The sequence below is a fragment of the Nomascus leucogenys genome, unplaced genomic scaffold, assembly GCF_006542625.1.
Source record: "Nomascus leucogenys isolate Asia unplaced genomic scaffold, Asia_NLE_v1 000936F_68242_qpd_obj, whole genome shotgun sequence".
In the NCBI taxonomy this organism is placed as follows: domain Eukaryota; kingdom Metazoa; phylum Chordata; class Mammalia; order Primates; family Hylobatidae; genus Nomascus; species Nomascus leucogenys.
The window spans coordinates 52436-66629 of NW_022097717.1; the positions used below are offsets into that span (position 1 = coordinate 52436).

Here is a 14194-nt window from a genome sequence, read left to right on the forward strand (position 1 = left end):
TGTAAACTAGTTCAACCATTGTGGAAGTCAGTGTGGCGATTCCTCAGGGATCTAGAACTAGAAATAAAATTTGACCCAGCCATCCCATTACTGGGTATATACCCAAAGGACTATAAATCATGCTGCTATAAAGACACATACACGCATATGTTTATTGCGGAACTATTCACAATAGCAAAGACTTGGAACCAACCCAAATGTCCAACAATGATAGACAGGATTAAGAAAATGTGGCACATATACACCATGGAATACTATGCAGCTATAAAAAATGATCAGTTCATGTCCTTTGTAGGGACATGGATGAAACTGGAAATCATCATTCTCACTAAACTATCGCAAGGACAAAAAACCAAACACCACATGTTCTCACTCATAGGTGGGAATTAATTGGATTTTTTAAAAAACTGTTTGGTTAAGTTTTTATTTTTTGACATGGTCTCACTCTGTTGCCCAGGCTGGAGTACAGCAGTGGTGTGAGCATGGGTCACTGCAGCCTCAATCTTCTAAGCTCAAGGGATTCTCCCACCTCAGCCACCAAAGTAGCTGGAACTACAGATGCATGCCACCATGCCCGGCTAATTTTTAAAAAAGAGGGAGGGCATTGGTGGCTCACTGGTGTAATCCCAGCACTTTGGGAGGCCAAGGCAGGTGGATCACTTGAGGTTAGGAGTTCGAGACCAGCCTGGCCAACATGGTGAAACCCTGTTTCTACCAAAAATACAAAAATTAGCTGGGCATGGTGGTGGGTGGCTATAATCCCAGCTACTCAGGAGGCTGAGGCATGAGAATCACCTGACCTGGGAGGCGGATGTTGGAGTGAGTTGAGATCGTGCCACTGCACTCCAGCCTGGGTTACAGAGCCAGATACCATCCCCAACCCTCAAAACAAATGTTTTGTAGAGATAGGGTTGTGCCATGTTGTCCAGGTTGTTCTCGAACCCCTGTGCTGAAATGATCCTCCCGCATTGGACTCCCAAACTGTTGGAATTACAGGCATGAGTCACTGCTCCCACCAAGAAATTTTTTTCATTAAATTCCTGGTTTAATAAGAACTTGTTTATTTTGAGGAAAAAAGGTCCCAAACACCAAGCTGTTCACAAGAATAACCCATAGTATCAACTTTAGAAAACGAATTTTAAGACTATAACACTAATTATTTTTCAGAGGATGCATTTGACATGCCAACTGTCATTCACAAAAATACATTGTTACATTTTTGTTGAACTGCCCCACACAGCACACTAATATGGGGTGTAACACACATACTTCTAACTCCAAGCTGCTTTCAGGAGCTGCTCAACTCAGTGAGATGGCCTTTGCAGTTAGGGAAGCAACTACTGAACTTATGTATGAAAGAAAAGAACTGTATTCCCTGCATAACGAGAGATTATTTTGGAGACAGTTGATAAAAACCATACATCCTTTTTACTGTTAAGTCATAAAGAGGTATCAAAATTAAAAGCAAACATTACAGGGTAAGACTTAGGAAACCTACTAGGAGCGTCAAGGGAAGTGAAAATGGGACTAGGCGCAGGGCAATATGAATTAATGAATATGGGAAGGACAAGGATGGGGAGAACAGTAAGCATGTGCTGAAGATACTAAGGGAGAGGATCTGGTGAAAAATTTGTTGTTAGACAAGCGCCTAGGTAAGGAAATAATGCGATAAGATTTCTAAACCCCACTATGTGCTTAGGAGTCATCCTGGCCATTGGCGCTGTCTCTGTCATCCTCTCCTTCCTCAGCCCCTTTTTGATCATCCTCGATCAACTCCAGCTGGTCATCCCCCTGATCTTCATTATCATCATCATCCAGTGGGTGCCCCTCCTCAGCAGAGTCATCTGCACCCCCCTCACACTCCATCTTCACCTGAGTCGCATCTGTCTTCACGGAGCTGCTGCTCTGCTCCTCTTCAGACTTAGCATTCTTCACCTCTACTCCTTGTTTGCTCTGTTCCCTTTCAGTTTTTTCCAGGTTTTCCAGGAGAGAATCCACTTTGTGTTTTATCTGGGTCAACTCCTGCTTAATGGCCTGAAGGTCATCTCCATTCAGCTTTCCAGACTTGGAAGATCCCCACTTTCCGCTCTTAGAATTGGAGCCACTTTTGCCCCTTCGTGAGGTGTTTCCTGATACACGCTGGCATTTCGAGGGCACTACAGCCAGAGCAATAGGAGGAGGAGGAGGTACACGTGCTGGGAAACTGTACATCCCATCATAATAAGCCCGTTGAAAGTTATAGTCCAAGTCAAAAGAGGAGCCGTACATCTCCGCTGCTGATCGTTTCACACCTGCGTTTCCTCGATTCACTTTTGGCTCTGCAGCCAGGTTAATATCTACAACCTGGCCAGCAATCATTCTGCCATCCTCTCCTGCTACAGCAGCCCGGGCATTTTTCTCCTTACCATATTGAACGAAGGCAAAGCCCTTATGAACAGAGCAGCCTGCAATTTGCCATACTTGGAAAAGATTGCCTCCACATCAGATTTCTTGACAACAGGAGTGTTGAGATTCCCAATGAACACACGGGAGTTCATGGAGTGAGGATCCATCTTGTTGGTAACGTTGCTGGCCATCGTGTCGGTTGCTAAGATTTCTCAAAAAGCCAAAAACAGGAGGTGGGAGGGAAGAACAGATTCGATTCTAAGTCTCCTGCTGCCGAGTTCTACGTGGAGAAGCCGACTGCGGCTCGAGGTCAGAAATGCGGCCACAACAGCAAAGTGTTTGTCTCTCCACAGAATGGCCCCCAACGAGAATTCTGAAAAGACGTAAAGAAAAGCACAATCAACATTTTTGAAAAGACAAGACTGCATTTAGAAAAAAAAGATCAAAGCTTGAAACTGTTCTTATGAAAAAAAGACAAAAAGACAGGATACAGCTCTGTGCCGTCGTAGGCTGCACTGTCACCATCCCAGACCGGCTGACTGTAGATCAGATGGGAGTGTCCTTCCAGAAATTAGTGACTTACCAGATCTGGACTCAGTTTGCAGGGTGCTCAGACCTCAGGAAGAACCAAGTAGGAACTCCAGGCTTGAAGACTTCGGGTCTCTCCTGTGGGTCTTTAGAAGCTTTTCTTGACCTTTCTAATCACAACTCCCACCCACGCCCTTCCACGTATCCACTGCTGGCTTCCAATCAAAGAGCGATATCTGATTGCATTTCTGAAGCTCTGCCCAGTTAATCCCGATTGGGTTTTTGGCTTTCCGCAGATTAATGGATTGAACCAGATATCCATTCATGTCACATATCCATATTCCTTTCATGAATCAAGAAATTCACAGCATTAGGGATAGAGTGGAAGTCAAAAATTCATTCATTTAAGGCCAGGTGAGTTGGCTCATGCCTGTAATCTCAGCACTTTGAGAGGCCAAGGCAGGGGGATCTTTAACAAAAAGATCTTTAACTAAAAATTTAGGATACAAAGACAACATACAAAATGAGTGGCATTTGTGTATGCCAAAAGCAAACAATCTTAAAGGCTGTTAAAGAAATGAAGAAATTATTCCCATTTTCAATAGCTACAAAGGATATAAAATACCATTGCTGGTATGTTCAACATCCTATCCTTTACCACAAGCTTGTTCATCCTAAGCTTTATCACAAGCTGGTTCTACCTGCAGCCCTTGGGCCACATGCAGCCCAGGAGCTCTTTGAGTGTGTAAATAGTTCCAGGGCAGAGTCCTACCTGATCCAGTGGCTACATTTGTAAGGCACTAGTCTAACTGCCCCACGGAAAGGTAGTTTAGCAAAGGGGGTGGCAATCTCAGGGTAAGAGGACGGCTAACCACATCGGTTAATAGATTCAGATTAATTAGGTGATGAGGATAATAGGAGAAAATGGTTGATGTCAACTCAGTCACCACACAATTCTTTTTACTTTCCTCCCTCATTATTTCTTCAGTATTTTATTTTTCTTCTTCGTCTTTAGTACTTGGTATTTTCCAGGAGCTCTTTTGGAATCAGTCAGTCTTTTAGAATCCTCCAAAAGTCAATTCTTAAAAATGCGTTTGTGTGTTTCTGAGGTGTCCAGGATTTCTCCTTTTCCAATGAGTCCTGTTGGAATGTCTCTTGGTGGACATTTTTTTCTTTTGTAGTTTGTGGCTGTTACAGAAACAAAAGCTTTATATGTCTGACCTTTGCCTTTCTACCAAAATGGTTGGACAGTACCAGAGATAATTGAAGTTTGTAATGACCAAAAAGAGGAAGGTTTAATCCGGACAAATTGCTCATGTACAGGACAATGATTGTGGATGGACTAGAGTGTGGTCTGTCCATACAGTAGAACGCTGCACAGTAACAAAAAGGAAGAAACTACCTATGCACACAACAATGTAGATAATTCTCAAAATTACTGATCAGAACAAAAGAAACCCGACACAAAGACAGCATCCTGTATGCTTCCATTTATATGCCATTCCAGAAAATAGTCTAAAAAGACCAAGTGGGCTGGGCACGGTGGCTCATGCCTATAATCCCAGCACTTTTGGAGGCCAAGGCAGGACGATGACTTGAGGTCAGGAGTTCGAGACCAGCGGGACAAGACAGTAAAACCCCATCTCTACCAAAAATACAAAATTAGCCGGGTGTGGTGTTACACCCCTGTAACCGCAGCTACTTGGGAGGCTGAGGCAGGAGAATCATCTGAACACAAGATAATCACTTGAACTCAGGAAGCAGAGTTTACAGTGAGCTGAGATCATGCACTCCAGCTGAAGAGACAGAGCTAGACTACATCTCATAAATAAAAAATAAATAAATAAATAAATAAATAAATAAATAAATAAATAAAATAAAGGCCGCACGCAGTGACTCACACCTGTAGTCCCAGCACTTTGGAAGGCCAAAGTGGGTGGATCACAAGGTCAGCAGTTTGAGACCAGCCTGGCCAAGATGGTGAAACCTCATCTCTACTAAAAATACAAAACTAGACTGGCATGGTGGGGGGCGCTTGTAGTCCCAGCTACCCGGGAGGCTAAGGCAGGAGAATCGCTTGATCCTGGGAGCTAGAGGTTGCTGTGAGCCAAGATCACGCCACTGCACTCAAGCTTGGGTGGCAGAGCAACACTCCGTCTCAAAAAAGAAAAAAAAAGACCAGTTGTTTCCACAAACTAGAGATAGGGTGATAAACCACAAAGGACACAGGAAACCATCTAGGAGTCATGAAAATGTGTTGTGTCTCTCATGAGTGAAAACGTGTTAAAACTCATCAAACGGGCAGGGCGTGGTGGCTCATGCCTATAATCTCAGCAATTTGGGAGGCAGAGGCAGGCACATCACCTGAGGTCAGGAGTTGGAGACCAGCCTGGCCAATATGGCGAAACCCGGTCTTTTTTTGTTTGTTTGTTTGTTTGTCTTGTTTTTGAGATGAAGTCTCCCTCTGTTGCCCAGGCCGGAGTGCAGTGGCATAATCTTGGCTCACCACAACCTCTGCTCCCTAGGTTCAAGTGATTCTTCTGTCTCAGGCTCCCAAGTAGCTGGGAATACAGGCACCCACCACCACACCCAGCTAGTGATTGTATTTTTAGTAGAAACAGGGTTTCACTATGTTGGTCAGATTGGTCTAGAACTTCTGACCTCGTGATCCACCCATCTCGGCCTCCCAAAGTGCTGGGATCACAGGCATGAGCCACCGCACCCAGCCAACAAGATAATTTTTAAGAAGATGATGGGAAGTAGGGAAGTGAAGTGGGCACTGAAGAGGGGAATGCTCAGCAAACCTGCACATTTCAGAAAATCAGCTTTGTGCCCCACAGTTTGGTGAACGTGAATGATCCCATCTCTAATTCCCTGTTGTAAAACGTTGTTTTGAGCTCCAGGTAAATTAGTTAGCTGACCTCATGATGAATGCTGAATGCATTGCAAGCTTGGTTTATTTTTGTTTCTCCCCCTCCCTTCTTCACTGATTAAATTTATAAAGTTTATAGATGTGGTTTCAATTTCTTCCAGAGAAACCTTAACCTAAGCCCTGAGACCACTCACGCCCTCGGTGGCACCTCTCCTCCACCAGAACGAGCATATAATCTGCTACCTTAGGTTATATAAAATCCCCAAGACCATTCGATACATTGAGATTTTTATTCTGATTTTGTAGGGACGACTCCTCTGTTTTCATAAAGCTTTTTTAATTATAAAGCATTTTTATCTTTTGATGTGGCCGAAGATCTCCTAACAACGATACTTTCAGATTTTATTTTTCTGTCTAATGTTGGGAACAGATCAAATCCTTCCCTGCCTCACACTCAAGACTATGAAGTTCACATATTAGTAAAATTCCATCAGTGTCTGTGGAGTTCATGAATGAATGAATTTTTTTATTTTTTAACAGAATCTCCCTCTGTCACCCAGACTGGAGTGCAGTGGCACAATTTTGGCTCACTGCAACCATTGCCTCCTGGGTTCAAGCAATTCTCCTGCCTCAGCCACCTCCTGAGTAGCTGGGTTTCAGGCACCTGCCATCATGCCCGGCTATTTTTTGTATTTTTGTAGAGATGGGGTTTCACCTTTTGGACCTGGCTGGTCTTGAACTCCTGACATCAGGTGATCTACCCACCTTGTCCTTCCAAAGTGCTGGGATTACAGATGTGAGCCACCTCACCCGGCCTTGAATGAACGTATTCTTGACTTCTACCCTATGCCTAACATTGTCGAGTTTTTTGCTTCATGAACTGAATAGAGATACGTGATATGAATGGATATCTGAGTCAATCCATTAATCTGGGGAGAGCCAAAAACCCAATCAGGATTAACTGGGTGGAGCTTCAGAAATGCAACCAGATATCACTTTTTGATTGGAAGCTAGCAGCGGATACATGGAGGGGCGTGGGTGGGAGTTGTGATTAGAAAGGTCAATAAAAGCTTCTAAAGACCCACAGGAGAGACCCAAAGTCTTCAAGCCTGGAGTTCCTGCTTGTTTCTTCCTGAGGTCTGAGCACCTTCTAAACTACATCCAGATCTGGTAAGTCACTAATTTCTGGAAAAACATTCCCATGTGACCTATAGTCAGCTGGTCTGGGATGTTGACAGTGCAGCCTACGATGGCACAGAGCTATATCCTGTCCTTTTTCTTTTTTCATATGAACAATTTGAAGCTTTGAATTTTTTCCTTTAAATGCAGTTCTGTCTGTATTTCAAAAAAGTTGATTGTGCTTTGGTTGATGTCATTTCAAAATTCTTGAAGGGAGCAGTGAGTCATGCCTTTAACCCCAACACCTTGGGAGGACAAAGTGGGAGGATCATTTCAGCCCAGGGGTTTGAGACCAACCTGGGCGACATGGCAAAAACCCTCCTCTACACAACGTTTTCGTTTTTTTTTTTTGAGGGCAGGGATGGAGTCTCGCTGTGTTGCCCAGACTGGAGTGCAGTGGCACGATCTCAACTCACTGCAACCTTTACCTCCCGGGTTCAAGCAATTCTCATGCCTCAGTCTCCGTCCTGAGAAGATGGTATCACAGCCATCTGAAACCATGCCTGGCTAATTTTTGTATTTTTAGTAGAGGGGGAGTTTCACCATGCTGTCCAGATTGGTCTCGAACACCTGACCTCAAGCGATCCACCTGCCTTGGCCGCCCAAAGTGCTGGGATTACAGCCATGAGCCACTGGTACTCCACCTCTACACTTTTTTTTTTTTTTTTAATTAGCCGAGCATGGTGGCATAGATCTGTAGACCCAGCTATTTGGGTGGCTGGTGTGGGAGAATCACTGGAGCCCAGAAGATTGAGGCTGCAGTGAGCCATGCTCGCACCACTGCTGTACTCCAGCCTGGGCAAAAGAGAGAGACCCTGTCCAAAAAACAAAAACAAAATCTTAACCAAAAAGGATCTTTGACCTTAATTTTACACCAATCACATCCTCTTCCACCCAAATGGAGACATGGGTGTGGGGGTGCATGCCTGTAATCCCAGCTACATGGAAGGCTGAAGCATGAGAATTGCTTGAATCTCCGAGGCAGAGGTAACAGTGAGCCAAGATGGCGCCACTGCACTCCAGCCTGGGCGACGAAGTGAGACTCAGCTCCCTCAACACCGAAACAAATTATGCCACCCAGGTGATCATTGGATACATGAAGATTTCTATTGTGTTTTCTTAGGGACTGTCATCTCTGTCTTTGTAAAACTCTTTTAACTCTGAAATATTTGGATAAATTTGATGTGGCCAAGGATCCCTCAACAAAGATACTTGCAAGTTTTTTTCCTTTCTGTCTAATATCAGGAAGATATTCAGCCCTTCCCTATCTCACTCAGGACTATGAAGGACACGTATTAGTCAAACTCCATGTTTGTGGAGGGAATCAGTGAATGAGTCCCGGACTTTCACCCTTTCCCTAAATCTTTCATTTTGATGGGTGAATATCTAATTCGATTAGTTAATCTGGAAGAAAGCCAAAAATCCAATCAGGTTTAACTGGGTAGAGATTAAGAAGTCTAAGGAAATGTAGTTCTCTCTCTGTCTCTCTTTTCAATCTAGCCTATTTCCCAGGCTGGAGTGCGGTGGTATAATCTCAGCTCACTGCAACTTCTACCTCCTGGGTTCAAGTGATCCTCCTGCCTCAGCCTCCCTAGTAGCTTGGACTACAGGCACAGACCACTGCACCTGGCTAATTTTTGCTGTCTTAGTAGATGTCGGGTTTTACCATGTTGGTCAGGCTTGTCTTGAACTCCTGATCTCAGATGATCCACCTGTCTCGGCCTCCCTAAATGCTGGGATTACAGGTGTGAGTCACTGCACCCAGCCAAAGTGGTTCATTTTTAATATGTGTAAGAGGTGTGCATTGGAAGCATCTATCTTGCAAATGATGCGTAACAGTGTCACATAGGTTTCAAAGCTTCTCACTGAAATTTTCAATAATGAAGCTAGGGCAGAGGCTCACACTTGTAATCCCAGTACTTTGGGAGGCCAAGGTGGGTGGATTGCTTGAGACTGGGCATTCAAGACCTGCTTGGACAACATAGCGAAATACACTGTCTTTACGAAAAGTCCAAAAATAAAAGATTAGTTGGGTGTGGTGATGCATAACTGTGGTCCCAGCTACTTGGGAGGCTGAGGAGGAAGAATCCTTTGAGCCTGGGAGGTCAAGGCTGCACTGAGCCGAGATCCCACCACTGCACTCCAGGCTGGGTGACAGAGCAAGACCCTGTCAGAAAGAGAGAGAGAGAGAGAGAATAAGGGAGGGAGGGAAAGAAGACAAGAAAGAAAGAAGGGAGAGAGAGGGAGAAAGAAAGAAACAAGGGAGGGAGGAAGGGAAAGAAGGAAAGAAGAAGGATAAAGAAAGCTTAAATAATGAAAAGAAAACACATAGAACCTATTCTAGGGATGCCCCATGAATGTTCCCAACCAGCTTATTTGTAGGAACTGAGAATGTAGGCATGTAGGCGTGTGACATTCCCATCCCCATTGTTTTAGAACCTTGAGTAATTAGTAATTTCCCCCAACGGTGGGAGGGGTTAGCTTTCAGGTTCCTCCATACTCACTAGTCACTGGATGAGCACTGGATAGAAAGGAAGGGCTAGTGGTGGCCCTGCCTCCTCACTGCTTGGAAGATGCTCATACTGATGCAACAGAGGCAGAATGCTGGCTTAATGGCCACTGAGTACAGCGTAGAATTGGAGTAAACTGAGGACTGTTTCACCATTGCCAGAGCCGTGACTTTGGCCCTGGGTGAAGATGAGATTGCATGGGCTTGGCCTGAGAGTGATGCCTTTTCTCTGGGTTTGTCCTCTGGAAGTTTTCCTTGCAGATTCATGAAGATGAGCACCCAGACTCCACCCAGACTCCTGGAGCTGGCGGGGCAGAGCCTGCTGAGGGACCAGGCCTTGGCCATCTCCACCCTGGAGGAGTTGCCCACGGAACTTTTCCCCCCACTTTTCCTGGAGGCCTTCAACAGGAGACACTATGAGGCCCTGAAGCTGATGGTGCAGGCCTGGCCTTTCCGCCGCCTCCCTCTGAGCCCTCTGATGAAGATGCCTTGTCTGGACACCTTCCACGCTGTGCTCGATGGGCTTGATGCACTGCTTACCCACGGGGTTCGTCCCAGGTGAGGTGGCCCAGGTGGGCTGGTGGGGAGGGCCCAGGTGTCCAACAGAAGGAACAGCTGGCTCATGAGAAGTGAGGAGGCGCAAGGGGGGATGGTGGTGGTGAGGAAGCTGAGAGGCCTTGGCCATTCCCCAGCTCCTCAGGGAAAGCACTGCTCACCACGCAAGGTCCATGGAGGTAACAGGAAGCTCTCCTCTAATGGCACTGAAAGCCACCATGAAAAGTGAGAACTGGGCCGGGCACAGTGGCTCACAATGTAATCCCAGCACATTGGGAGGCTGAGGTCAAGAGATTGAGACCAGCCTGTCCACTTGGTAAACCCCAACTCTACTAAAAATACAAAAATGAGCTGGGCATGGTGGTGGGCTCCTGTAATCCCAGCTGCTTGCGAGGTTGAGGCAGGAGAATCGTTTGAACCCGGGAAGTGGAGGTTGCAGTGAGCCAAGATCACACCACTGCACTCCAGCCTGGGCGACAGAGGGAGACTTGGTCTCAAAAAAAAAAAAAAAAAAGTGGAAGTGGGCAGGATGCAAGGGGAAAATAGGGTGGAGAAAAGTCAGAGAGAGGGACAAGAAGCAGGGAGGGGAGGAGCTGCTATCCAGGATGTGGAGTTTAAGTTCAGAAATGAGTCCTTAAATTCTCAGTCTCACCTCTATTTTCCCACAGGAGGTGGAAACTTCAAGTGCTGGATTTACAGGATGTCTCTGACAACTTCTGGATGGTTTGGTCTGAAGCTATGGCCCATGGGTGCTTCCCAGTTGCCATGAGGAACAGAAAACCAGTGCCGGACTGTCCAAGGATGATAGGAGAGCAGCCCTTGACTGTGTTCATAGACCTTTGGCTCAAAAACAGGACTCTGGATGCATACCTCACCTGCCTCCTTCTGTGGGTCAAGCAGAGGAAAGATTTACTACACCTGTGCTGTAAGAAGCTGAGAATTTTGGGAACGCCCTTCCACAATGTCAGAAACATCCTGAAAATGGTGAACCTAGACTGTATCCAGGAGTTGGAAGTGAATTGCAATTGGATACTGCCCATCCTGACACAGTTTATCCCATACTTGGGCGAGATGAAGAATCTTCAGAAGCTCCATCTCTCCCACATGGATGTCTCTCGCTACACTTCCTCAAAACAGAAGGAGTTTGTTACCCAGTTCACCACTGAGTTCCTCAAGCTGCACTACCTCCGAAACCTTTATATGAACTCTCTTTCTTTCCTCGAAGGCCACCTGGACCAGCTGCTGAGGTGAGGGAGGGTGGTGAGCTTTCTCTGCAGACCACAGCAGAGCCTGTTACAGTAAACGCTAGTGGGCATCTACTGTGAGCCAGCCTATGAGGATGTAACAGTGAAGAGAACACTAGAATGTCCACACATTGTCCTTTTGGCAGCCCTGTCCTGAAATGGGTATCACGCAATTATCCCAATAGAGGCAGATGGATCAGCTGGGGTAGATGCTATAGAGAGGCTGCCATGCTAGGAAGCTAGCTACTGGGGGGTTCAGATCTAGTGAGGGTGCCTTTGTGAATTCTTCCTGAGGATGTATGTCTAAGTTAAGATGATGAAAACTAGGCCAGGGATGGTGGCTCATGCCTGTAATCCTAGCCCTTTGGGAGTCTGAGGCAAGAGGATAACTTGAGCCTAGGAGTTTAAGACCAGTCTGGGTAACATAGCAAGACCCCTTTTGGAAATGAATACATAATTAAAAGAAACAAGATAATTTTTTGGGGGGGTAAGGAGTTTCACTTTTATTGTCCAGGCTAGAGTGCAGTTGCACCATCTCAGCTCACTGCAACCTCCGCCTCCCGGGTTCAAGTGATTCTCCTGCATCAGCCTCCCGAGTACCTGGGATTACAAGCGTGGGCCACCACACCTGGCTAACTTTTATTGTATTGTATTGTATTGTATTGTATTGTATTGTATTGTATTGTATTGTATTGTATTGTATTATTTATTTATTTATTTGAGACGGAGTCTCGCTCTGTCTCCCAGGCTGGAGTGCAGTGGCACGATCTCGGCTCACTTCAAGCTCTGCCTCCCGGGTTCACGCCATTCTCCTGCCTCAGCCTCCCTAGTAGCTGGGACTACAGGCGCCCGCCACCAAGCCCGGCTAATTTTTTTGGTGTTTTTAGTAGAGACGGGGTTTCACCGTGTTAGCCAGGATGGTCTCGATCGCCTGACCTCGTGATCCACCCGCCTCGGTCTCCCAAAGTGCTGGGATTACAGGCGTGAGCCGCCGCGCCCGGTCAATTTTTATGTTTTAAGTAGAGACAGGGTTTCACCATGTCGGCCAGGCTATTCTCCAACTCCTGATCTCAGGTGATCCACCTGCCTTGGCCTCCCAAAGTGCTGGGATTATAGGCATGAGCCACCGTGCCCAGCCAACAAGCTAACTTTTCAGAAGATGATAGGAAGTAGGGAAGTTAAGTGGGCACTGAATAGCAGAATGCTCAGCAAACCTGCACATTTCAGAATACAAGCTTTGTGCCCCACAGCTTGGTGAACACAAATGATCCCATCTCTAATTCCCTGTCGTAATAGGTTGTTTTGGGCTCCAGGAAAATTAATTACATAGGAAATGCGTGATTCTGAAGCAGAGGGTCGGGGAGCAGGCACAAAGAATGGTGAAAGTGACAGATGCTTTGCTGATGATACAGGCGTGTCAGAGACTCCTGCAGCTCGCCCACCCCAGCTGATGTTGCAGGATCCTGCTTGGATTTGTCCCTTGTGCCTGCATCTCCACTGGGCTCCTGTGGCCCAGAGATGTGGTTTTCTGCCTGACAGATGAGGAAAGGGAGCTTTAGGGACTCTGTGAACTAGATCCATTCCTATAGATGATGGTGAAAAGACAGGCTCAAATGGATATATATATATTTTTTTGATACAGAGTCTCGCTCTGTGACCCAGGCTGGAGTGCAGTGGCATGATCTCTGCTCACTGCAACCTCTACCTCCTGGGTTCAAGCGATTCTCCTGCCTCAGCCTCCGAAGTAGCTGGAATTGCAGGTACGTGCCCCCACACCTGGCTAATCTTTGCATTTTTAGTAGAGACGGGGTTTTGGCATGATTGCCAGGCTGGTCTCAAACTCCTGACTTCAAGTAATCTGCCAGTCTAAGCCTCCCAAAGTTCTGGGATTGCAGGTGTGAGTTACTGCACCAGGCCTAAAATGGAATTGACCTCAGTGACAAAGCTCTTCATCACACAGCATCTTAAGTGTTGACTATCAGACAATCAGAATGACCCTGGGCTTGGGCAAAATAGTCTTCGTCCTTCACCTTGACATCCCCCACCACCCTCAACTGACCCCTACAATTCCCCACAACTAACTTCTTGCTCTCTCTCCCCAGCTGTCTGAAGACCTCGTTAAAGATCCTCACAATTACTAACTGTGTGCTTTTGGAATCAGACTTGAGGCATCTATCCCAGTGCCCGAGCGTCAGTCAACTAAAGACCCTGGAACTGAGTGGCATCAGACTGGCCAATTTCAGTCTTGTGCCTCTCCAAGTTCTCCTAGAAAGAGTTGCAGCCACCCTTGAGGACCTGGACTTAGATGACTGTGGCAGCGCAGACTCCCAAGTCAACGCCATCCTGCCTGCCCTGAGCCGCTGCTATGAGCTCACCACCTTCAGCTTCTGTGGAAATCCCATCTCCATGGCCACCCTGGACAACCTGCTGTGCCACACAATCAGACTCAACAACTTACGCCTGGAGCTGTATCCTGCCCCGCGGGAGAGTTATGATGCTGATGGTACTCTCTGCTGGAGCAGATTTGCCCAACTTAGGGCTGACCTGATGGGGAGAGTGAGGGACTTAAGGCACCCCAGGAGGGTCTTGTTCTGTACTGACTACTGCCCTGAATGTGGCAGCAAGTCATTTTATGGCCTGGAGGTAGATCAGTGCTGCTGTTGAATACCTGCCTATTTAGGCGGATATATCAAATGCTTCCTTCTGGACACATGGAAACTAAAACCTAGGTCTTAGGTATATCCTAAAGAGAGCACAGAAACCACTGTTTCAGACACCATCTCTGAAAGTGGGAAAGGAAACGTAACCAAGTAGGGGGGAAAAAGAGCTCACCACCTTCAGCTTCTGTGGAAATCCCATCTCTCGCCGGGCGCGGTGGCTCACGCTTGTAATCCCAGCACTTTGGGAGGCCGCAGGCGGGCG

At 46.5% G+C, this 14194-nt stretch overlaps 1 protein-coding gene and 1 pseudogene across 1 annotated transcript; one reads left to right on the forward strand and one right to left on the reverse strand.

The window, feature by feature from the left end:
* Positions 1–1695: 1695 nt before the first annotated feature.
* Positions 1696–2576, reverse strand: LOC115834338 (annotated as a pseudogene).
* Positions 2577–6908: 4332 nt separating this feature from the next.
* Positions 6909–13936, forward strand: LOC100600518 (PRAME family member 25-like). The gene is made up of 4 exons (XM_012498384.2): positions 6909–6955; positions 9723–10031; positions 10697–11275; positions 13375–13936. The coding sequence occupies exons 2-4, from the start codon at positions 9739–9741 to the stop codon at positions 13934–13936; spliced, it is 1434 nt and encodes a 477-aa protein (XP_012353838.2). The 5' UTR covers positions 6909–6955; positions 9723–9738.
* Positions 13937–14194: the final 258 nt, after the last annotated feature.